The 26431-nt window shown below is 42.6% G+C and overlaps 1 protein-coding gene across 9 annotated transcripts in view; it reads right to left on the bottom strand.

Annotated features, from left to right (window-relative positions):
- Positions 1-26431, bottom strand: part of TDRD12 (tudor domain containing 12) — a 276574-nt gene that overhangs the window by 73498 nt on the left and 176645 nt on the right. For all 9 annotated transcript variants that reach the window (XM_056525738.1, XM_056525737.1, XM_056525743.1 and 6 more), the window contains 3 exons: positions 23381-23509; positions 4096-4213; positions 741-880 (listed from right to left, as the gene is read on the bottom strand). In XM_056525738.1, the coding sequence (XP_056381713.1) occupies positions 741-880; positions 4096-4213; positions 23381-23509 (387 nt within the window). The remainder of the gene's footprint in view (positions 1-740; positions 881-4095; positions 4214-23380; positions 23510-26431) is intronic.

Below are 26431 nucleotides of genomic sequence, written 5' to 3'. Positions count from 1 at the left end.
AGAGCAGTTTCTTCCACAGGTTTACTGTGTCTCCCGTGGACAGATTCTCCGACCTCAGCTGTTGATCATTGCAGCACCTTCATTGGCCTCTTGGCTACTTCTCTGATTAATTTTCTCCTTCTTCAGATTTGGGCCAGGGGGTGGAAGGCTATGTTTTGGTATTTTTATATAATCTAACCATACTTTGTACTTCTTAATTTCAAATATTCTTTGTTTGTTTTACATTATAATTTAAAGAGAAACTAGTCCCACCCAAAAAACAATGCCTCACATGTGGCTGTGTCGATGGAAAAAAAAAAAAAAAAAAAACATTATGGACGGTCTTTAAGGGTTTTATCACACGTACAGTATTCTGCGCATATTTGATGAACCAAATGTTGAGCTGTGTTCAGTCATTTAGTTTACATTGAACTCTGCAGCTTCAAATACAGAGCATCAATATTTGCATGAGAATACATCCTAAGAGGGTAATAAACTTGAGTAAAATGCTGACTTAACACCATTCCCATGTGCTAGGTAATCCTTCAGAACCCCTTTTCCCTTATGAATAGTCAGTGTGTGTGCAGATCCTGCTCAGAGGTGACCAAATCATATTGGGCTTTTGTTATCGCCAAGCTTATGTGAAAACCAGTAAGGACTAATAAAGAATCTGATGGATACAAATAAGGAGAATAGGAAGGCGTTGGTAAAGTGGGATTAACTAGGAATAAAAGAAAACAGAAAATATCCATTTCTAGTACCTTATTAATTTTACACTGAATATAATCCATCAAAGAATACAGGCGGAGACTTAATACACCGACATCCTCAGGAAAACTGTAATGAATGATGCATGTGGCATCTGTGATCTCTAGGAGGGGAGCATAGTCATCTGTAACCACTGTAACAGAAACACAACCAAGAGAATCAAGAGAATATCTCTGACAAATTAATCAAGGGATATTAATCTACAGTAATTCACCTATTACACAAATATATTCTATTAATTATATGTGGATGTACTCAATCTGTGTGGAGGTCCGAGAACTTTCACCTGGTGGTATCCTCAACCCACCTTAAATATTTAGAAAAATAGAAAGTAGAGAAATGGCGAGGTTCTCAAGGACTGTGGGTTGGTTTATGTAGGTGAAATTAATCTATGTATAGTGTGTGAGAATTAGTACATAGCATTAAGACATGAGAAGTGGTATAGATTTATATAGAAAAATAGTATTGGTGGAATAGAATGTTATACAGTATACACCAATTTGTATCTATAGTGTGTGGTATAACTGTGGGATGTGGAGTGTAACTGTATCAGTAACTGAATCCGTTACATGTGAAACAGGTGATGTGTAGAATGTTTAACCCCTTAAGGACTCAGCACATTTTGGCCTTAAGGACAATTTAATTTTTACGTTTTCATTTTTTCCTCCTCGCCTTCTAAAAATCATAACTCTTTTATATTTTCATCCACAGACTAGTATGAGGGCTTGTTTTTTTGCGTGACCAGTTGTCCTTTGTAATGACATAACTCGTTATATCATAAAATGTATGGCGCAACCAAAAAACACTATTTTTGTGGGAAAATTAAAAAGAAAAACGCAATTTTGCAAATTTTGGAAGGTTTCGTTTTCACGCCGTACAATTTACAGTAAAAATGACGTGTTCTTTATTCTGAGGGTCAATACGATTAAAATGATACCCATTATTACATATCGCGGGCGTCGGTCATTGCCAGCGGGTCCCTGGCTGCGATGAGCAGCCAGGATCAGCCGCGCATGACACGGGCATCGCTCCGATGACCGCGGTTATGCACAGGACGAAAATGTACGTCCTGGTGCGTTAAGTACCACCGCACCAGGACATACATTTACGTCCTGCGTCCTTAAGTGGTTAATGTAGCTGTGGGATATGGACTGTAACTGTATCAGTAGTTGTATTTGTTGAGTATACAATCAGTGGTGTGTGTAATGTGTAAAGAAAAACGGATAGGTGGAGAGGTTATGTGTGGTAATAGAGATAGTGTGAGGATGGTCAGGAAAAAAGTAGTATATGTAGAGGTTTAGATAACAGTATAAGTGTCAGTGAGAATGTATCTAATGTCCTGAATGTTACTATGTTCTTGTCTGGTGAAAAACTGGTAAATAATGTAGCTCAGTAATGTATCTGTATAACTGAATAATCAAAAGCTATCCAAGGTACAATGGTGATTTATTAAGTTCTATAAAGCATATGAAACATAAAAAACATACATGCAGGAAAGGGATATGCAGGGCCCTTGCAATCCCCTCCAAAAAATGTACATGGGGTAAAGAAACTACAAAGATAAAAAAGGTTAATATAGGGTTAAAAAAAATTATATTATATATATATATATATATATATATATATATATATATATATATATATATATTAATGCCACACAGAATGTCCTTAACCCCTTAAGGACTCAGCCCATTTTGGCCTTAAGGACTCAGACAATTTAATTTTTACGTTTTCATTTTTTCCTCCTCGCCTTCTAGTACTAGTATGAGGGCTTGTTTTTTGCGCGACCAGTTGTCCTTTGTAATGACATCACTCATTATATCATAAAATGTATGGCGCAACCAAAAAACACTATTTTTGTGGGGAAATTAAAAAGAAAAACGCAATTTTGCTAATTTTGGAAGGTTTTGTTTTCACGCCGTACAATTTCTGGTAAAAATGACGTGTGTTCTTTATTCTGAGGGTCAATACGATTAAAATGATACCCATTATTATATACTTTTATATTATTGTTGCGCTTAAAAAAAATCACAAACTTTTTAACCAAATTAGTACGTTTATAATCCCTTTATTTTGATGACCTCTAACTTTTTTATTTTTTCGTATAAGCGGCGGTATGGGGGCTCATTTTTTGCGCCATGATCTGTACTTTTTTTTGATACCACATTTGAATAAACAAAACTTAATAAATTTTTTATAATTTTTTTTTAATAAAATGTATTAAAAAAGTAGGAATTTTGGACTTTTTTTTTCCCGTTCACGCTGTTCACCGTACGGGATCATTAACATTTTATTTTAATAGTTCGGACATTTACGCACGCGGTGATACCAAATATGTCTATAAAAAAATTTTTTACGCTTTTTGGGGGTAAAATAGGAAAAAACGGACGTTTTACTTTTTTATTGGGGGAGGGGATTTTTCCCTTTTTTTTACTTTTACATTTTTTTTTTTACACTTGAATAGTCCCCATAGGGGACTATTCATAGCAATACCATGATTGCTAATACTGATCTGTTCTATGTATAGGACATAGAACAGATCAGTGTTTTCGGTGATCTTCTGCTCTGGTCTGCTCGATCACAGACCAGAGCAGGAGACGCCGGGAGCCGGACGGAGGAAGGAGAGGGGACCTCCGTGCGGCGTTATGAATGATCGGATCCCCACACCAGCGCTGCGTGCGATCCGATCATTCATTGAAATAGCGCACTGACGCAGATGCCGGGATCTGTATTGATCCCGGCACCTGAGGGGTTAATGGCGGACGCCTGCGAGATCGCGGGCGTCGGCCATTGCCGGCGGGTCCCTGGCTGCGATCAGCAGCCGGGATCAGCCGCGCATGACACGGGCATCGCTCCGATGCCCGCGGTTATGCACAGGACGTAAATGTACGTCCTGGTGCGTTAAGTACCACCTCACCAGGACGTACATTTACGTCCTGCGTCCTTAAGGGGTTAAAGATATATTAGTCGACAGTTCTTTGGTTCGAACAGTTTATAATCCTGAATTGGGTGATTCAATTTGCAACCTCTGGAGCCTCCTTATTTGCGGCCCACTCCTATTGTTATATCCAAATATGATGCAATTTGTGTTAAGATTGTTTCAATAGTACATCGGTAGTGGTACAGTGATGCAGTGACACGGCGGTCACAAACTCCCTGGTGGTGACTCGGCGGTCACGGCCAGCAGATGGTAATACTAGCGGTAGATGTAAAGCAGCCAACCCACAGTCCTTGAGAACCTCGCCATTTCTCTACTTTCTATTTTTACAAATATATTCTAGTCTAATTTACAGGGTTGACAGACCAAAAATGCAGAAAATAACAGAAAACAAAATATTTGCTGCATACCCAAGACCACTAATGTTCTGTGACTGAACACTTTTTTCCACTGCTCTAGAACATGACTGAAATTATGCACAAGACCTTTATGCAGCAATAAACTGTATACCGAAGCCGTCTGAATGACCTACAAAAAGAAAAGAAAAAGAAAAAACTGTCACAATTTACAGAATATGAACGAGGCTGCAACATGCACAGGAGACAGATTGGTCAAGAACATGAGATCCTAACAGTGTCAGGACTTCTCTACATTTGACATGAGGGAAACAAGCATTGGACAGTTGGGAGTTTAATCTGTACAATCCTATTGTTTTCCCAAGAAAAGCACCACCAGAGATTTGAGGGCTGCACCTTACCCCTGCTCCCGCCACACAAAAAACATGCCAAATATTCACACACAGAGGAGATTTATCAAAACCTGCCCAGAGGAAAAGTTGCTGAGTTGCCCATAGCAACCAGATTGCTTCTATTTTTGAAAAGGCCTCTGAAAAATGAAAGAAGTGATCTGATTGGTTGCTATGGGCAACTCAGCAACTTTTCCTCTAGACAGGTTTTGAAAAATCTCCTCCTTAATCCCCAAATGACCAGGCTTATTTGTCCCTTAACCACCAGAAAATATTTTACTTTTGCAATAATAAAACAATAAACATAATAAAATGGCAGCCATAATATATCTTTTTCTGTGGCATTAAAATATAGAAAAAGTTATTATTTAGTTACTCAGCTGTAAAATCCCTTTCTTGATAATTTTACTAGAGGGGTACAGAAAACTGTGGGCTAGGACAGTTTAGAACAAAGAACAACAAAAATCCATCCAGTAAAACAGTATTACAAAAAAAAAAAAACCTGGGTGAACTTAGAAGAATGAATAGGTGTTAGGTGAATAGCACAAAAAATCCTAATTTCTCGCTCATTGCCTGGAGTACCTTGCAAGTGATCTTTCAAAAGGTCCCTTTGGCACAACATGCCTAACTTATACAGTGATTGTAACCATGGATATTGCCAATATCTGGGATGATGAATAGAGAATGGGACCAGCAGGGGGGAAGTTTGAGAAAAGTATATTATGAGCACGATAACCCCAGAAAGTGAGGTGCAGCATGAAAGAAACACACTGTGGGAAGTTTTATAAACTGCCTTATTCTTAGATTGTCTGCCTGAGTTTGCACATCTTTAAATACGTCAGATTTATCAAGGTGTATCAAGATCCTTGATAACTTTATTTTACTATGCATTTAGGAAGTCTTCAGGCCCTTTCACTATTTACACATTTTGTTATTTTGCTGCCTTGAGTTACAATATTAATAAAAAAATAAAAAACATTGATAGCCACTTAATACCCCAAGATTACAAAGTACAAACCGAATTTTAGCAATTTTTGCAAGCTAATGAAAAAATACCCGTATATACTCGAGTATAAGCCGACCCGAGTATAAGCCGAGACCCCTAATTTCAACCCAAAATCCCAGGAAAAGTTATTGACTCGAGTATAAGCCTAGGGTGGGAAATACCTCATCCCCCCCTGTCATCATCCAGACCCGTCATTAACATCCCCCCTTCATCATCCCCTTGTCATCATCCCACACATCCCCCCTTCATCATCCCCTTATCATCCCACACATCCCCCCTTCATCATCCCCTTATCATCCCACACATCCCCCCTTCATCATCCCCTTGTCATCATCCCACACATCCCCCCTTCATCATCCCCTTATCATCCCGCACATCCCCCCTTCATCATCCCACACATCCCCCCTTCATCATCCCCTTGTAATCATCCCACACCCCCCCTTCATCATCCCCACCCCCCTTCATCATCCCCACACCCCCCCCCCCCCTTCATCATCCTCTTCTCATCATTCGCCCTCAGTGGTCTTCAACCTGCGGACCTCCAGAGGTTTCAAAACTACAACTCCCAGCAAGCCCGGGCAGCCATCGGCTGTCCGGGCTTGCTGGGAGTTGTAGTTTTGAAACCTCCGGAGGTCCGCAGGTTGAAGACCACTGCGGCCTTCAACATCATCCAGCCCCCTCTCACCCCCTTTAGTTCCGAGTACTCACCTCCGCTCGGCGCTGGTCCGGTCCTGCAGGGCTGTCCGGTGAGGAAGTGGTCCGGTGAGGAGGTGGTCCGGGCTGCTATCTTCACCGGGGGGCGCCTCTTCTCCGCGCTTCCGGCCCGGAATAGAGGCGTTGCCTTGACAATGACGCAGAAGTACGTTGGCAATGAACGCACCTCTGCGTCGTTGTCACGGCAACGTGACTATTCTGAGGCCGGGCCCGAAGCGCTTAGAAGAGGCGCCCCCGGTGAAGATAGCAGCCCGGAACCACTATGCCACCGGACCACCTCCTCTCCGGACAGCCCTGCAGGACCGGACCAGCGCCGAGCAGAGGTGAGTACTCAGAACTAAAGGGGGTGAGAGGGGGCTGGATGATGTTGAAGGCCGCAGTGGTCTTCAACCTGCGGACCTCCGGAGGTTTCAAAACTACAACTCCCAGCAAGCCCGGACAGCCGATGGCTGCCCGGGCTTGCTGGGAGTTGTAGTTTTGAAACCTCTGGAGGTCCGCAGGTTGAAGACCACTGCGGGTGGGGGAGTTCACTCGAGTATAAGCCGAGGGGGGTGTTTTCAGCACGAAAAATCGTGCTGAAAAACTCGGCTTATACTCGAGTATATACGGTAATAATTCTCATGGACATCAGTATTCAGACCCTTTCCTATGACACTTAAATTTAGCTCTGGGGACCTCCATTTTTCTTGATAATCTTTGAGATTTTGGTTTGGTGGAGGTTCAAATCTAGGAAAGGGTAGAAAAAAAAGTCTGCAGTATTGAAAGTTCTAAAAAGCATTTACCTTTAGAACCTTACCAAGATAGCCCCAATGCCAAATCCCATAAATCATTCAGCAAACTAAATGGACTCTGAAAATTGCTGACTTTACTACATATCTACCACTTGGCGCTCTTTGCATCCTACCCAAAATGACTCTGGGGGAGATTCATCAAAACCTGTCAAGAGGAAAAGTTGCCCAGTTGCTCATAGCAACCAATCAGATGATTTCTTTCATTTTCAAAAAGACCGCTGCAAAATGAAAGAAGCGATCTGATTGGTTGCTATGGGCAACTTTTACTGTGCACAGGTTTTGATAAATCTCCCCTATTTCTTTTCCGCCCTGCATTCTATTCACAAATGCATTGATTATACACTACTCAAAAAAAAAAAATAAAGGGAACACTTAAGCAACACAATGTAACTCCAAGTCACTCACACTTCTATGAAATCACACTGTCCACTCAGGAAGCAACACTGATTGACAATTTCACATGCTGTTGTGCAAATGGAACAGGCACCAGGTGGAAATTATAGTCATATAGCAAGACACCCCCAATAAAGGAGTTGTTCTGCAGGTGGTGACCACACACCACTTCTCAGGTCCTATGCTTCCTGGCTGATGTTTTGATCACTTTTGAATGCTGGCGGTGTTTTCACTCTAGTGGTAGCATGAGACGGAGTCTACAACCCACACAAGTGGCTCAGGTAGTGCAGCTAATCCTGGATGGCACATCAATACGAGCTGTGGCAAGAAGGTTTGCTGTGTCTGTCAGCGTAGTGTCCAGAGCATGGAGGCGCTACCAGGAGACAGGCCAGTACATCAGGAAACGTGGAGGAGGCCATAGGAGGGCAACAACCCAGCAGCAGGACCGCTACCTCCGCCTTTGTGCAAGGAGGAGCACTGCCAGAGCCCTGCAATATTACCTCCAATAGGCCACAAATGTACATGTGTCCACTCAAACGGTCAGAAACAGACTCCATGAGGGTGGTATGAGGGCCCGACGTCCACAGGCAGGGGTTGTGCTTACAACCCAACACCGTGCAGGACGTTTGGCATTTGCCAGAGAACACCAAGATTGGCAAATTCATTACTGGCGCCCTGTGCTCTTCACAGATGAAAGCAGGTTCACACTGAGCACATGTGACAGAGTCTGGAGACGCCATGGAGAACGCTCTGCTGCCTGCAACATCCTCCAGCATGACCAGTTTGGCGGTGGGTCAGTAATGGTGTGGGTGGAATTTCTTAGGGGGCCGCACAGCCCTCCATGTGCTTGCCAGAGGTAGCCTGACTTCCATTAGGTACCGAGATGAGATCCACAGACAACTTTTGAGACCATATGCTGGTGCGGTTGGCCATGTGTTCCTCCTGATGCAAGACAATGCTAGACCTCATGCATGTGGCTGGAGTGTGTCAGCAGTTCCTGCAAGAGGTAGGCATTGATGCTATGGACTGGCCTGCCCATTCCCCAGACCTGAATCCGATTGAGCACATCTGGGACATCATGTCTCACTCCATCCACCAACACCACATTGCACCACAGATTGTCCGGGAGTTGGAGGATGCTTTAGTCCAGGTCTGGGAGGACATCCCTCAGGAGACCATCCACCACCTGATCAGGAGCATGCCCAGGCGTTGTAGGGAGGTCATATGGGCATGTGGAGGCCACACACACTACTGAGCCCAATTTTTACTTGTTTTAACCACTTAACGACGCAGGACGTATATTTACGTCCTGTGCCGGCTCCCGCGATATGAAGCGGGATCGCGCCGCGATCCCGCATCATATCGCGTCGGTCCCGGCACTCATCAATGGCCGGGACCCGTGGCTAATACCACACATCGCCGATCGCGGCGATGTGCGGTATTAGCCCTTTAGAAGCGGCGGTCAAAGCTGACCGCCGCTTCTAAAGTGAAAGTGACCGGGCTGCTCAGTCGGGCTGTTCGGGACCGCCGCGGTGAAATCGCGGCGTCCCGAACAGCTTGCAGGACACCGGGAGGGCCCTTACCTGCCTCCTCGGTGTCCGATCGGCGAATGACTGCTCCGTGCCTGAGATCCAGGCAGGAGCAGTCAAGCGCCGATAACACTGATCACAGGCGTGTTAATACACGCCTGTGATCTGTGTAAAAGATCAGTGTGTGCAGTGTTATAGGTCCCTATGGGACCTATAACACTGCAAAAAAAAAAAAGTTAATAAAGGTCAATTAACCCCTTCCCTAATAAAAGTTTGAATCACCCCCCTTTTCCCATAAAAAAAATAAAACAGTGTAAAAAAAATAAACATATGTGGTATCGCCGCGTGCGTAAATGTCCGAACTATAAAAATATATAATTAATTAAACCGCACGGTAAATGGCGTACGCGCAAAAAAAGTCCAAAGTAAAAAAAAAGCGCATTTTTGGTCACTTTTTATACCATAAAAAAATGAATAAAAAGTGATCAAAAAGTCCGATCAAAACAAAAATCATACCGATAAAAACATCAGATCACGGCGCAAAAAATGAGTCCTCATACCGCCCTGTACGTGGAAAAATAAAGTTATAGGGGTCAGAAGATGACATTTTTAAACGTATAAATTTTCCTGCATGTAGTTATGATTTTTTCCAGAAGTACAATATCCAACCTATATAAGTAGGGTATCATTTTAACCGTATGGATCTACAGAATAATGATAAGGTGTCATTTTTACCGAAATATGCACTGCATAGAAACGGAAGCCCCCAAAAGTTACAAAATGTCGTTTTTGCTTCGATTTTGTCGCACAATGATTTTTTTTTTTTGTTTCGCCGTGCATTTTTGGGTAAAATGACTTATGTCACTGCAAAGTAGAATTGGCGACGCAAAAAATAAGCCATAATATGGATTTTTAGGTGTAAAATTTAAAGGGTTATGATTTTTAAAAGGTAAGGAGGAAAAAACGAAAGTGCAAAAACTGAAAAACCCTGAGTCCTTAAGGGGTTAAGGACATTACATTAAAGTTGGATCAGCCTGTAGTGTGGTTTTCCACTTTGATTTTGAGTGTGATTCCATATCCAGACCTCCATGAGTTGATAAAATTGATTTCCATTGATAATTTTTGTGTGATTTTGTTGTCAGCACATTCAACTATGTAAAGGAGAAAGTATTTCATACGATTAGTTCATTCATTCAGATCTAGGATGTGTTATCTTAGTGTTCCCTTTATTTTTTTGAGCAGTGTATATTCATTTGTTAATTCTTTAATAAAAAGAGATTTAGGGAAAAACGGGAAAAGCACAGTGACCTTCATAATTCTTAAATGGTTTGGAACAATAAGGACTATTCCTAGATCTGGCCACCCCACCTAAGTAATCGAGGAAGAAGGGCCTTGGTGAGAAAATAAAAAAAACTGTCACTCAGGCTAAGCTCCAAAAAGATACTGTGTAAAGATGGTAGTAACCTCCAGAAGGTCAACCATCACTGCAGCACTTGTCCAATCTGGGCTTTATGGCAGACTAACCAGAACGAAGCCCGACAAATTGGGAGTGGCTGCCTTCATTTGGGTTGTGCATTCCACCAATCCCCCTGGGAGGTTTTTATCAGGGAATTACTGGATCCAACATGCCCAGAATTTGTGGGTTTAGTGCTAGCTCAAGAGAGGTATGTGTATATATATATATATATATATATATATATATATATAAACAAAGGTGGTTTTGCAGCACTACTTAGCTTAATGAAAAAATAGTCGGGTGCCAGCTCCCAATGAACTTGATCAAAGTCCCAAAATTAATCCATCCAAAGAAATGGTGCAGCACTCCATGAGTAAATCCAAGGTGCAAAAAAGATTTATTCACTTCACATCATAGCATAGCAATATATATATATATATATATATATATATATATATATATATATATATATTTTTTTTTTTTTTTTTTTTTATAGTGTAGGGTTATCCCAATGAGGTCACCTTACCATGGTGGTATGGTAGACACTATGGGGGACTGTTATCGTTGCTTTGGTAAGCGAGTTCTGAAGTCATGTTTTTTGCTTTAGTTTTGCTTATGTGTGACATATTTATCATACTATCACAGGAGGTTGATACATTTGGCTCACATAAGCAAAATAACATATATTCACTTTGGAATACCATTTTTTTTTTTAGCACACAGAAGCAAAAAAAAATGTGTTTGTTACAGGTTTTTACTTTTTCCCCCTATTTGTACTCACCCATTTTTTGTGTTTTTTTTCTTCTCATTTCAGATCTGTGTATGCAGAGGACTACTTTGGATTTGGTAGACTACGCTGACCAGTGCTTTTTTGGTTAAATATTAATAAAATGGTTAACGAGGGCTTGTGGGGGAGTGTTTTCTTTTTGAATAAAAGTTTATTTTTCTTTTTTTTTCTTGTTTTAATTTACTTTACAGGCTTAGTAGTGGAAGCTGTCTTATAGACTGTGTCCATCACTCACCCGGGGATTAGCATTGGCCCAAAAACAGCTAGCGCTAACCCCCAAATGTTCCCCTGGTACCCACCGCCGGTACCAACAGGCCTGAAGCGTCAAAAATGGTGCTCCTGGGCCTATACGGTAACAGGCTGGCGTTCTTTAGACTGGGGAGGGCCAGTAACAATGGTCCTCGCCCATCCTGGTAACGTCAGACTGTTGCTGTTTGGTTGGTATTTGGCTGAGAACAAAAATAGGGGGAACCAAACACTGTTTTTGTTTTTTATTATTTATGAAAAAAAAAAGAACGCAAGGGTTCCCCATATTTTCATTCTCAGCCAGATACCAACCAAGCAGCAACAGCCGGACATTACCATGGTGGGCGAGGACCATTGTTACTGGCCCTCCCCAGCCTAAATAAGCCAGCCTGTTACCGCCTAGGCCCAGAAACACCATTTTTGATGCACCGCCCTGTTGGTACTGGCTCTTCCCTGCACTCTTGTGGCGATGGGTACCGGGGGTTAATAATTGGCTAAGTAATGGAGTCTATAAGACCGCTTCCTCTACTAAGCCTGTAAAGTAAATAAAAATAAAAAAACATGTTTTTAAAACTTTTATTCCAAAAAACACTCCCCAACAAGCCCTCCTTAACCATTTGATTAACATAAAAAAAAAAAAAAGTGGGTCATGGTCGTAGTGCAACTAATCCGAAGTAGTCCTCTGCATGCACGGATCTGAAATGAAAAGAAAAAACAAAAACAAAACACATTTATGGCACTCTCCCCTGGGGAGAACACCCAAAATGCAGGGTTTCCCAAACAGGGAGCCTTTAGCTGTTGCTAAACTACCCCCCCCCCCCCCCCCCCCATCATTTACACACAGCCTTTGGCTTTCTGGGAATGATGGGAGTTGTAATTTAACAACAGCAAGCCTCCAGTTAAGCACTCCTGTGATGGAAGTAGTAGTTCAGCAACAGCTGGAGGCACCCTGGTGTTGAAATGTCTCCCTGGCCACCCACCCGTATCTCCCACCTGCCTGCTAGCTGTTGCAACTACAACTCCCAGCATGTCCTCACTGTAAGGGCATGCTGGGAGTTGTAGTCTTATAAAAGCTAGCTGGCGGCGCCGGCTAGCTGTTGCAAGACTACATCTCCTAGCATGCCCTTACAGTAAGGACATGCTGGGAGTTGTAGTTTAACAAGCTAGTGGGCAGGTGGCAGATGCGGGCGGGTGGCTGGGGAGCAGAGCCGGACAGCTCACAGAAATATGAAAGTACGACACTGCAATTTCATATTTCCCGCCCGGAGCCCTGATCAGGGCTCTGGCGGGAAATCAGAAATTACAGTGCCGTACTTTCATATTTCTGTGAGCTGACCGGTTTGCTCCCTGCCGCCCGCATCTACCGCCCCCTAGTTATAGCAACTACAACTCCCAGCTTTCCCTTACAGTGAGGACATGCTGGGAATTGTAGTTGCAACAGCTAGCAGGCGGGTGGTAGATGCAGGTGGGCGGTGGAGCCTGCCGGTTTACAGAAATGTGAAAGTACAGCACTGTAATTTCATATTTCCCGCTAAAGCCATGATCAGGGCTCCGGGTGGGAAATATGAAATTATATTACCGTACTTTCATATTTCTGTGAGGGAGCCGGCTCTGCTCCCTGGCCGGCCACATCTTCCACCCGCCCCCTAGCTGTTGGAGGACTACAACTCCCAGCATGCCCATACAGTGAGGACATGCTGGGAGTTTTAGTTGCACCAGCTAGTGGGCGGGAGGTAGATGGGGGCAAGTGGCTGGGGAGCGGAGCTGTGCAAAAAGGAGACTTTTTAAAAATGCTGTTAAAGGCAAGTTTTGTAAGCCAGTTCTGACCTGGCTTACACTTAGGGTTTGCAAATTTTTTTTTTTTTTTATTACGTGCAACTTTCGCACTTGATACATTTCTGACGACTGTAAAGTGAAAACTGAAAATTGCTTAGGTAAATTGCTTTTTTTTTTTTTTTTTTTTTTTTTTTTTTTTTTTTTTTTTTTTTTTGCTTAACCACAAAAGTCGCACAAAAGATTGCTTAGGCGCAAATTCATGCAACTTTCTGTGCGACTTTTGTAAGCAAAAAAAATAACCTTTAAATCCCTTGAAAAATCTCCCGCCTATATGATCAGTTAGTATGCCAAGTTAAAATTACTTATTACACATATATCTTAGCGCTTGTAGCAAGCCACTGTTATTTTGGTGTTTGTATGTGTCATGTTTTGAAAGAGATAATAATAGAAACACCTTCCCAGAACTGAAGGCAGGAATCATGATGACAGGCCAATAAAGTGTAAGGTAGATTAAACTAACTTCGCAGGTGAATGTTTAATTGGGCATAGAAAATGGCTTCTATGGACAAGACGTAGAACATAAATGCAGAAGCTGTCCCTCTGAAGAGATAAACGTTATCGGGGGAGAGAAGGAACTGGACTGATATTGTTGAATGCCACAACCTAAAAGGTAATTTGCATAGATAGAGAGAGGTGGGACTTGGAAGCTGGCCAGGCTTTCACACCGAAAAGAGGCCTTCACTAGAATGTCATCCAGATAGGGGACAACTGAGATCCCTCTGGGCCAGAGATCTGACATGATTGTGGCGAGGAGAAGTTGCCAGGTTGAAGCAAATAGCCACAAACTTGTAGTGGCCAAAGTGAACAGTGAACCAGGAAAATTGCTGATAGGCTAAGCAGACTGGGATGTGGAGTTAGACTTCTTAAAAAATCCCATGAAGTACACTTGCCCTGTAAAAGCGATCACTGTCCTTAGTGACTCCATATGGGCCTTTCCTGGAAATCATAAAGACATTGGAATAAAAACATAGGAATCTATTTTCATAAGAAATTAAAGCGCAACTGTCATGAACTCTGGGTGCTATAACCTACACACAGCCTTGGTACTGTGTGCAGATAGCGTGTACAGAATTGTTTTTACCTTATTTTTGCTGGCTATCACCACCCCAAAAAATGCTTTTGATCAGAGCCACACACAATCGGATAGGTGCGGCGCGAGGTACGCCCACCCCGTGTCAGCGCTGGGACATTTGTGTGATCGACACGGGCGCACTGAGGAGGTAGACAGCGGCGGGAGCGAGCGATTGCCCGGATAACACGTGACAGCGCGCACGTTAGATGAGCTAAAAGGCGCATGTACTGGGACCTGTGTGTCAATCACACAGCGGTTCTAGTGCTGACACAGGAGATGGGCCTGGCGGCAGCGGGGCATTGTGTGGCTGTGATCAAAAGCATTTTTTGGGGTGAGGAAAGCATGCAAAAATGAGGTAAAAACAATGCTGTACACATCATTTGCACACAGTACAAAGGCTTTGTGTAGGTTATAGCACCCAGAGTTCACGACAGAGATCACGACGACTCCTCTTTGGAGGATGAGTAAATCCACTGGCTAAAAAAGCTGAAACCAAGGAGGGGTGACTTGTTAGAACATATCTGCAATTGAAAAAGGGTAGGTTATTACCCGAAACGCGTCATTGACAATGGATGTTACTTGCTGACTGTCTTTTGAATAAAGTACGGTTGTGTTTATTACATTAGTCACTCCCACTTTATTATGGGAAAGTGCCTTTTTGGTGTTTCTTTCTTTTATATATTGTTAGACCAGGGAAAAACATTATGGGAGTATGAACACAAACTATTTAAAGAGTACTTGTCACAAAACTTTTAATATATTGTTCCTCATGTAATTATAATGCCATTTGGGGAGGGATGGTGTTGGTCTCAGGACCCCCCCCCCGGGCATTGTCACGGGACGCCTGCTGAATTCCCACGGGAATTCCCCTTAATGACCAATACAAGTAAACCTGTACGCCCCTGAAAAACCAGGCCTGTTTTTTCAAATCAGGGATGTTTGACTTTATTAGAGAATAACTCTGGTAATGTTTTGCCAATCACGATAACTCTGACATTGTTTTTTTTTGTTACAAGTTGTCCTTCATGTACATAGTAAAAGTAAGCAGTTATAATTTGTAGTAGTTTTTTTTAACAATGCAAAAAATCATGACAAAAAAAAACAATTTTTTTAAAATATTTTAACACTAATAGGTTGCATATATTTATACTTTCTAACCAAACAGTTTATGAAACTTATACTTTCAGATGTCTACTTTATTTTGAAAGCATTTCTTTTGTTTAAAATTTAAAATTAAATTAGAAGCCTAACAATTTAACTTGAAATTTAGAAAATGTATGTGCTATGCAAGGTTTGCAGAAATTTGAAGGTGGTAGAACATAGGATCCCCCCCCCCCCCCCCACACACACATTACCCCATTTTAAAAACTAGACCCCTCAAGGTATACACTAGGGGGTACAGTGAGTATTTTAACACCATAGTTTTTTGGCAGAAATTACAAATTCAGTGTTAAAAATTCGAAATGTGCCTTTTTTCACAAATGCGTCATTTGTGGGGCATATTTTTTGTACATCACTACTGATACTGAAAGAAATGCAACCTATATTTTATTGAGCTGTTCGTCCCGTGTTTGGAAATACCCCCGCTTTGGACATATTTGATTGCGTGGCCGTGTGGTAGGACCCAGAAGGAGAGCAGAGCCATTTGGCTTTCAGGGCATCATTTTAGGCTGAATGGATTATAGTCCGTACTTCATGCCTGCAAAGGGTTTTAGCTGCCAGAACCATACAGAACCCCCACCAGACACTCCATTTTGGAAACTACACCTCCTAAAGTATTCACCTAGACCAAAAGTGAGTGCTTTGAGTCCTTTTTGTGTGGCTGGAATGGTTACAAAGTCAGTGGAAAAATTTAAATTTTCTTTTTTCCCCCCACAAATGCATCATTTGTGGGACATATTTTAAGTACATTGCATGTGAAAAGTAGAACATGCGCCCCATATTTTATTACGCTGTTCGTACCGTGTTTGTTAATACCCCCGCATAGACCATACTTTGTTGCATGGCCACATGTTGGGACCCAAAAGGAGAGGAGCACCATTTGGCTTTCAGGATATCATTATACAAATTATAGGCCGCACTTCTAGCTGTCAGAACAATACTGCACCCCCAGAAGTTACCCCATTTTTTGAAACTACACCCCTTAAAGTATTCACCTAGGGCAAAAGTGAGTATGTTGAGCCCTTATTGTATGGCTAGAATTAATTGAAAGTCAGTGGAAAAAAATTGCAATTAGATTTTTTCCCCACAAATTATTTGTGGGACATCATTTTGGTAAGTCGGTTTTGAAATGGAGGAAATGCGCCCCCAATTTTGTCACCCTGCTTGTCCCAGGTTGGGCAGTACACCTACTTAGGCCATATCTGGTTGCCTGACTGCCTGTTAGGACCAAGGAGGAGAGGAGCCCCCTTTGGCTTTCAGGGCATCATTATATGAATAGTCCCCATTCATACTGCGTTTCTGCAGTATAGGTGTCCGTTGTCATGTCAAAAAAGGGATGCCAATGTATACTGTAGCAGTCTCATTCAGAATTGAATGGAGCTGCTACAGTATACGTCAGCATCACTTTTTTTTTTTACGTGATGCTGACAGATATCTCTAACATACTGCGGAAACGCAGTTTGAACGGGACGCAGTGTAGGGTCACAGAGCGCATCCACAGCATTTTTCACACCGCGGATGCCCCCCAACAGTTACAAGTGGAGATCACTGCAGTGGCTGGGTAGCTCAGTGTGTCCGCTCATGACTCCTGGCGGGAAATCCGTTTCTATGAGTGGACACACAAAGCTACCCAGCTACAACAGGGAGCTCATTATTGTGACAGCTGGTGGGCATCTGAAGCATGTAATATGCTGCAGATGTGCGCCGTGTGATCCTACACATTAGGCATTTTTATTTTTCATTATATTTATTTAATAAATGTATTTTTATATTTTATTTAATTCTTTTTACACTTTTTTTAAACACTTCTACACATTTTTACACTTCTTGTTTTAACACGTTGTTTATTTTATATAATTTTTTTCACTTTTTTTTTAATGCTTTGGAATACTTAGTATTCCAAAGTATTTCAGTTATATGCTGCCTGCTAGTTTTACACTGGCAGGCAGCATATAAGGATGTGCCTCTGACCCCCGGCTGCCCAGGTAACATTCAGCACCCGACGATCGTTGTGGGGTGCTACAGGAGATAGACAGAGGGAGCCCCCTCTCTCTGTCAAAACTCCTTACAGCTCGCAGTCGCTTCCGACCGCGGCTGTAAGAGTTAAACTGCAGGGACAGAAGTTTTCTTCGGTCCCGGCAGAGCGGCAGGCCCCCGGCCGCCGGGGATCTCAAACAGCATCCCGCGATCCTGTAGCGGGGTGCTGTAGGGGTGACAGAGGGAGCTCCTTCTGTCATAACACTTACAGCTCGCGGTCACTTCCGACCGCGGCTGTAAGGATTAAACTGCCGGAACCGAAGTTTACTTCGGTCCTTGCAGCGCGGCAGGGTCCTGGCTGCACCCACGAGAACCATGGACGTGTATACTCATCTTGGTGCGGGAACGTGCATCCTGCCATTGTCGTTAAGGGGTTAAGTACTAGGGAGCACCTGTACGCCCTGGGTCCCTAAGTGGTTAATAGACCCAAGTTTCTGGAATGTTGAGTGATCCAAAAATCCAGAAAGAGAAGTAGTTCGGATCTGCCGAATAAAGTGTGTGGGTAACAGGAAGGGAACACTGGTTTCCTGTTTAACCCTTTAAGGACCAAGCTCATTTTGGCCTTAATGGTCGAGCTAATGCTCGTTTTTGCACTTATGTCTTTTTCTCCTCCCCTTCTAAATATCATAATGCTTTCAATTTTGCACCTACAGACCGATATAAGGGCTTGTTTTTTGCATCACCAATTGTACTTTGTAATGAAATCAATCATTTTATACCAAAATCTATGGCGAAACAAAAAAGAAAATTATTTGTGAAACAGAATTTTTTTTAGGAAAAAAATTGCACCTTATCTTTTTTCTGCAGGTCCATATGGTTACAAGGATACCCAATTTACGTAGGTTTTATTTTACTACTTTAAAAAAAAAAATTGTGCTGTAATCTGTTTTTATCTGTACCATTTTTATTTTAATGAGACTTATTGATCACTTTTAATAAATTTTTATATTATATGAAGTGACCAATAATGCAGTTTTGGACTTTGTTTTTTTTTTTTTTTACATGTACACCATCGACCTTGCGGTTTAACTAACCTTATATAACATGCAGGGGGCTATAACATGCAATCTTATGACTGCATACACTGTTCAATTATGAGCTTTGGGTCCCCTTTGATCAGTGTTATCATTGCTCTGCTGCTCTAGCCTGCAGAGCCTGGCCAGAGCGCCGATTGGGAGACAAGGAAGCAGGTAAGGGCCTTCCCGCCGTCCACTCAGCTGATCGGGACCCGTGATTTTTCCGCAGATGTCCTGATCAGCTGCCCTGAGCTAATAGGCACCGTTAACCCAGCATTTTAGACAGTCCTAGTGCAGGTTTGTTCCACCGGTGCTTGCTGCAGATGGAATCTCCATACGGAATTACGCTGGGCAGAAATTTCTTAGTGTGAATGAGCCTTAAAACATTTAGCTTAGACGCTCTACTCGCACAATGCCAAGCTGCAGATCTCACTCGCCTTGAGGACTTCATTGCTCAAGATCACCTACAAGGGACTCTGCGCAATCTCCTGACCCGAGGGACCGACGTCGCCGACAACACTCCCCACGTCGTGGGTATGGAATCGACTGCCAATCCTCTCCTGATTAAGATGCCCTTCTCCCGCCGAGTTCTGGCCAGGCTGGTCCTTCTCCGATGAAGTGGACTTCCTGACAGGACAGCTCTTCACAGGTCATATGTGTTTTTTTTTTCCCTTCATGTTGCCCTGTCCCTATGCCCCCTAAATTGCCCTATATATCTCCCGCTGCTGGACTGGGTATGTCATATTTCCCCACATGGTTTAGCTCTGTCACTGTCCCGGGTGGGCCTGGCCGGGGAGAGGTTTAGGTGGGCCACTGCCTCCTTCTTGATTTTGTTTTATTAGGTTTCCCTATGTCATCCGAAAAAAGGAAGTCCTATACCCCTGACTGGAATGTCCTGTTGTTGGTGACATCCTATGGGTTTGTTTTTGGTTTCTGTTTTATTGTTCAGTTTTTTTGTTTTTTCAATATTATTTCCGTCCATGTTGTCATTACTGTATTTTTTTCAGTTGTGTTGCTCTCTGCTGATGTAATACCTATTTCCTACACTGGGTCCTAAGTGGGATGGATGCCTCTCTCATTGCTGCTGTGTCCTCTTCCTGAACATTCTATGCCCCTTACCATATTTACCTTTGGGTAGTTTCCTCAGTTCTGACAGCCAATGGCTAAGATCATTCCCTGGAATATAAAGGGGCTATGTTCAACACAAAAGCGACGGCTCTTTATACTTTATCTTAAATGATTCAACCCCGATATAGTCCTGCTTCAGGAAACCCACTTGCCTGAGACTTACTTTTATCGGATGCAGCAGCAATGGGTGGGGTATGTCTATGGCTCGCCAGCCAGGGACGGCAAGGTTGGAGTTCTTACGCTCATTAACAAATCATTTGCCTTTACATTCATATCACACCCTGCTGACACCGAGGGTCGGATTTCACATCTTCAGCTGGAACATAATGGAGAGACTCTGAGTCTCTATAATATCTATGCACCTAGCCGGGAAAATGGGTCATTTTTTTTTGTATTTCACGACTAGAATACAATCTGACCTCACCGAGGGTAAACTGATAGGGGGGTGATGTTAATACTGTACTAGACCCCTTAGTAGACAGGAAAAGTGCTCTTCCCACAGTCACTCCTATTAGAGCACGTGATTATATACTCTCCCCCCCCCCCCCCCCCTAGAATAATTGGGCCTTCAGGAAGCATGGCATCCTCTCACCCGGATGATCGGGGTTTCACCCACTTCTCCAATGCCCATGGGGCCAGGACATACTCCGGTGTTTTCCTACTTTCTTGGTAAAAAAAGACTACTTTGTGGACTTACTCAGGGCCTGGTGGTTGGAACTTGCTGATCATAACGAGCCTCATTGATCTAATCCTATTCTATACTGGGAAACTGGGAAGGTGGTTCTCAGGGGCCATCTGATGGCCCATATCGCTGCTCTCAAACGTACATCTCTGGCTCAACATATGGCTGCCAGTACCCATTTACATGATGCATATGCACTTTTCCTCGCCTCCCCCTCAGAGACACATAGTGAGTAGTGGAAAACAGGTAGGGCTGAGTTTGAGCTCTGGTTTCATCGCAGGCAGCGCTTGCGCCGCTCTCAGTTTGAGGTTGACCTCTTCCATCATGGGAACAAGGCTGGTCGTCTCATGGCACGCTTGGCAAAAGGAAAATGCCCACCATCCCACATAGCAGGGTTGAAGGATCCCTCTGGTGTAGTCCAGACTAATCCCCATTTCATAAACATACTCTTAGCGAATTTTTACACTCTCCCTTTGACCTATATGCCGGTGAGGCCTTCCTTCGGGGACTAGATCTTGCTTCGCTGACAGATGCTCAGATAGATTACCTTAATGCCCCAGTGACTGAGGAGGAAATTCAAGGTGTAATTAAAAATCTTCACAATGGCAAAGCTCCCGGCCCCGATGGCTATTTGGGTGAGTTCTATAAATATCTTCTACCACAACTGTCCCCATTGCTAGTAGATGTATTTTGCGAGTTCATGGTATCTGGCTCTGTCACGGTATTACCTAAACCGGGCAAGGACTCTAAAGATTTAGGTTCATACCTTCCTATTTCTTTAAATTATTTAGGATGTTAAGATACAGTCTAAAATCCTAGGTGACCGTTTGTCCCGTTTTCTGGTGGATCTAATCGGGGCCCACCAAGTGGGATTCATTAGAGACCATTCAGCTACCATAAACTTGAGAACTGGCTACAGTTTACACACACCAGGCATCCTATCAGCACCCTTTCCTCTGTACAAGGGGACGAGGCAAGGTTTCTCTCTATCGCCCCTTCTATTTGACCTCGCTCTCGAGCCCCTTGCTAGATCGCTCCAGTCCTCGAACATTTTCTCAGGTATTAAGGTAGGAGAAAGGTGAAACTCACTATGTTTGCAGATGAAGTTCTGCTCTTCCTCGATAACCCAGGTGCATTGTTACAGGGTATCCTGGACCATTTGTGATATTTTGGGGAATTTTCGGGATATAGGAATAATGTTGCCAAGTCGGAACTGCTTCCTTTAGGGCCCGCCCCACCCCGCTGGCTTCCTGAAGTTAGTGGCCTGGATGTTAGAAATGCTTCCTCTTTACTTATCCGGGTATTAAAGTGGGTAAGACTCCTGACACTATTTACACCCTCAATTACTCCCCTTTATTCTCTAAAATCCAGGCTGAATTAACAAGATGGGGAGGTCTCCCACTCACCTTTATGGGCAGATGCCATCTGATCAAGATGGTTATTTTTGCTAGACTTCTCTATCCCCTACAGACCTTGCCCCTGCTGTTGAAGCATGTGGATGTAAGTAGTTTAAACTCTGTCTTCACCAAATTAATCTGGGCAGGTAAACGGCCTCAGATAGCGCTTCATAAGTTTATGCCTGGAAAACAGCATGGGGGCCTTAACTTCCCTAATGTGAGAGGTTACAACTTATCTTGCCTGTTTAGATTTGTGGTGGACTGGATCCACGGGTCCCCTTTCCATGCAGTCTTAGATTTAGAAAAAGCGTTGGCTACCCCATGGGACCTGACTGCTTTGCTCCACACGTCATTCTCTAAATTACCTCCTTTGGTAAAGTGCTCCATTCTCTTGAGAGACACGGTGGTGACATGGAAAGAAGGTCCAAAAACTATACCAGCTTTCCTTTCTGGTATCCAAAACAACTCCCTTTAACTAATCACCCGACACACATCCGTTTCCAGATAACCGCTTCGTGGGCTGCTAAGGGTCTGTCCACAGTCCGTAACCATATTAATAGACCTACCAAACGTTGGCTCTCACCGATGTCTTTGCAGACTCAATATGGGCTGCCATCTTCACAGGTGTTCTCTTTAACTTTAGCTGTATTCATTCTTCACTACGCGCTTGAAGAATTTAGATAAGGAATCGCAGCTTACCATCTTCACAATCTATTCTGCCCTCCTAAAAACGGACCCATCTTTTCTCCCCATGGTCTGCCTGGTTACCGGACGATGACATTTTCAACTGTGTGTTACAGGGTTGGAATGTGATCCGTAGATGAATAATTAATGAACGCTGGAAGGAAACTTATTTCAAATTGGCTCACAGGACACTATGGCTTTAATATTTTACCGTTACCGATTTCCCTGATAGAATTACAGTGTGCCCTAAATGCTCCACCCCTCTGACCAACTTATGGCATGGGATGAGGACCTGTCCTCATATTATGTACTACTGGCAACTCATCCTTGCCTATATTAAAGATACGTGGGGTCTGAATTTGCCATGTAATCCTAAGGCTCTCGTCTTCCACCAATTCCAACCACCAGATTCTGATCTTCTGCCTACCCCCAAGATACCTCAGGTGGTTGATATTGTACTTTTAGTGGCCCTACGTTGCATCTTTGCCTCTTGGCTGTCCTCTTCTGTCCCTACTCTGTCCATGGTGATTGCACAACTCAAAAACTGTGTGGGATAGATAGGATTGACTCGGAGCGACACAAAAACACTCACACTGAGAAGTTTTTCGACAAATGGAAGATCTTTATTCTCTCACAATACAAAGCAGACATCGTTAGACATCGTTAGACCATTTAGCTCCACTGAATGGTACTGTCTAGGATCTATAGGAAATACATTAGGTGCCTTACGGCTTCCACCCTCGTCCATGTTGGATGACCCCGATTTTTTGATTTTCTGCCATTTGCAAAATTGTGGGTGGATATCTGTATATTTCCTTTCTGTTCCTTCTTATATGTATGCACTCACCTGTACTTTACTTAACTGTTATATAACAGTTATGTTAAAAAAAACAAAAAACATTCAGCTTATTGTCCACCTTCTAATGGCAGCAGCTTTTACATAACCAGTGACAAAGTCAATAAGGCAGTGCTGTCATACAGCTCTGTGGATGATGCACAAAGGATCCACACTTACCTTGTGAACTAACTCAGCTTCTTCATCATTTTTGGTGAAAATTATGATTTTCTGGGTATTGATGGGTGTGAAATCTAAACACGGCAGCAATACTGACATTTTCTCACAGTCCAGGCAAAGCTGTATGACCTAGGTGAAAAGATGGAGGTTACTACACTTCCACAGATGAATTGTGCCAAAACAGAATGGGGGAGATCAAAACCTGTCCAGAGGAAATGTTGCTGAGTTGCCCATAGCAACCAATTAGATAGCTTCTTTCATTTTTAAAAAGGCCTCTGAAAAATGAAAGAAGCAACTCAGCAACTTTTTCTCTGGGCATGTTTTGATAAATATCTTTATACATTTATCTTTACTTACAGTAAAACCCTTTTCATGTCTAGGTCATTGGGGTACACAAACTTTGAGTATAAGCTGTTGCCACTAGAAGGCAACACAAAGCAAAAAGTGTTAGCTCTTCCAGCACAGTCCATTCACTCCCCTGCAGATATTGAGCTACTCATTTTGTACAAAAGCAATAGGATAAGGATAAGACAAAAAAAAGGTAGTTAAGGTCAATAAAAATTCCCCTCCCATAGCTCTTTTTCCATAGCCATTTGGGTGTAGAGCTTGTTTTTTGTATGAAAAACTATAGCTTGTAATGCCCTCGTTCATTTTGCGATAAAAAGTACTGAGAAATAATAAATTGAAGGAATAATAAGTAAATACAAGCAAGAAACTTAATTTGTAAACGGTTTACTGTGTGGTAAAACTGACATGTTGTCTGTATTCTGTGGGTCAGAATGATTACAACAATACCAAATTTATTTAAAAGCTGATAGATTCTAAAATTTGTAATCCATATGTCGTTGAAAGCATTAATTGGAAGGAAAGAAAACAGGAAGAATTGTCAATTCAGACACTCACTGAAGATAAATGGGATCAAAAAAGGGCTATCTGCCCTTTTTTTAACTAGATAGACATATGTCATTTTCAGCCTTACAAACTATGTTTGGTACTATGCCTAGGATAAACCATAAAGGACCAGGTTGAGGACCTGAGGAAGGGTAATAGAACAGGCAAGCCCGAAAAGAAAGAAGGAAATACATATTCATCAGGGGGGAAACTAAGGTCACCTGCAGATTCAATGTCTGCTGGAGAAAACATGTGCAAGGCAAAAAGAAGGGACGAAAGGAATAGCTTCTCATACCTGCAGAGGAAGGACTTCAGCATAGTTAAGAAGACACAACCGGAAACAAATTTGAGCTGCACAGTTATGCTGTTAAATGTATTGATTCTGCTGGTGGAAAAAATGACCTCAGAAAGAGAAAGACATTTCTTAGAGACTGCTTTAAACAAGGTAAACATAAGATTGCATTATATGTATATGCTGCGCCATTATTTTTAGGCGACACGGCCCCCTGCTTACTTCTGCAATTAAATTCATTACCCAACTCAGAGCACTAGCTGGCATTTGTAGCAACTGACAGAAGTCTTTTCTCATGCCATTGGATCATACAGTGACTTAAATGTTGGTAAATTGCATGATCACCATTCCATGTGATAGGCAAATTAACCCCTTCCCGCTATAGGACGTATGCATACGTTCCAGCATCCGACACGTTCGCGCCCTGGGACGTATGCATACGTCTTAGTGATCTCCTGCACTGCAGCGGGAAGTGCAGGAGTTCGGCAAAGGGACCCGGCTGTCAATCACAGCCGGAGCTCCGCCGCAGCTGCCGAGGCCGCGCTGGTCCCGGCAGCATTAACCCCATAGATGCCGTGATCAATCCTGATCACGGCATCTATAGTGTTGGCAGCGCGCTCACCCTGTTCACCAACAGCACTGCCGTGATACGATCGCGGGTCGTTGGTTGCTATGACAGGAGGTCAGATCACGACCTCCTGTCTACCTGCTACGGAAGCCTGTGAGATCATGCCACAGGCTGGATCACACAGGCTGTACAGTGTGCAGCTGATTGGGTCATACTGTGCTGCAGTACAAATGAATTGCAGCAAAGTATAACCAGTTGAATGTGTAAAAAAAAAAGTTCTTAAATTTAAAAAATAAATAAAAAAGCCCATTTCCCAAAAAAATCCCTGTATCCCCACCAAAAAAGAACAAAAATTCGAATTACCATAATAGGTAATGCCACGTCCGTAATGACATGTACTATAAAACTATAATGTAAATTATCCCGTACAGTAAACGCCGTAAAAAAAAAAAAAGCAAAATTTGCCAATTTTGGTACAAATAGCAGAATAAAAAAGATTAAAAGGTAGTAATAGGGATGACCCTTATTTTTCTAATGACTGATATATATATATATTAATATTAAAATGCGATTGCTGCTGGAAAAATATATGTTCCCTTACCCTTTAACCCAGATACATCAAAATGCTAAATGCTATTGATGAATATTACAGAGAAACTTGCTTTCCTTAATTCAATACATTTCATCTTATCGCTTTGCCTGTAACTAAGACTAGAGCCTTGAGATGGAGACTCTGAATACAGAACGTCTAAACATTGGACTTCGTGGAAAGATGAAGAAATCTCAAGCTAGAAGTTTTGCAAGATAAAGACTTACGCTACGCCACAAATGACTTATCAGCATATAGAATGACGCATAATTTTATCCTACAACTCTATACTCAAAATATTATCTGCTCGTGACTCTGAACAGAGGCTCTGAGACGGCATCATTCAGGAATAAGAAAGACTAAACATCTGATGTGCAGAGAACTTTTTTCAAGAAATTAATGGACACTAGATATGCTAATGCAATATTTGAACAACCAATCAAACTGTAACATATTAATTGTGATGTCATAATTTACCCTCCTACTTTGCACGATGTTAAAAACAGCTGTTTTTTTCCTGAATTAAAGAGAACTCTTTTGGGAGCAGTAGAGCTTCCAGCCAAGAAAGAGTGTATACCAACATATCCTGTGTGGTGTATATCTTTTTGTGTCGACACTTGGCAAAGTGTATAGCAGCCCGGTCAATCACATTTGAAAAGCCCCCACTCGACCCATCCTTAACAGTAGCACGTATCGCAAAAATGATACCAA

Source organism: Hyla sarda, chromosome 6, assembly GCF_029499605.1.
Source record: "Hyla sarda isolate aHylSar1 chromosome 6, aHylSar1.hap1, whole genome shotgun sequence".
NCBI lineage: Eukaryota > Metazoa > Chordata > Amphibia > Anura > Hylidae > Hyla > Hyla sarda.
The sequence above is the reverse complement of the archived record's forward strand: the minus strand, read 5'-3'. Positions and strand labels throughout refer to the sequence as shown.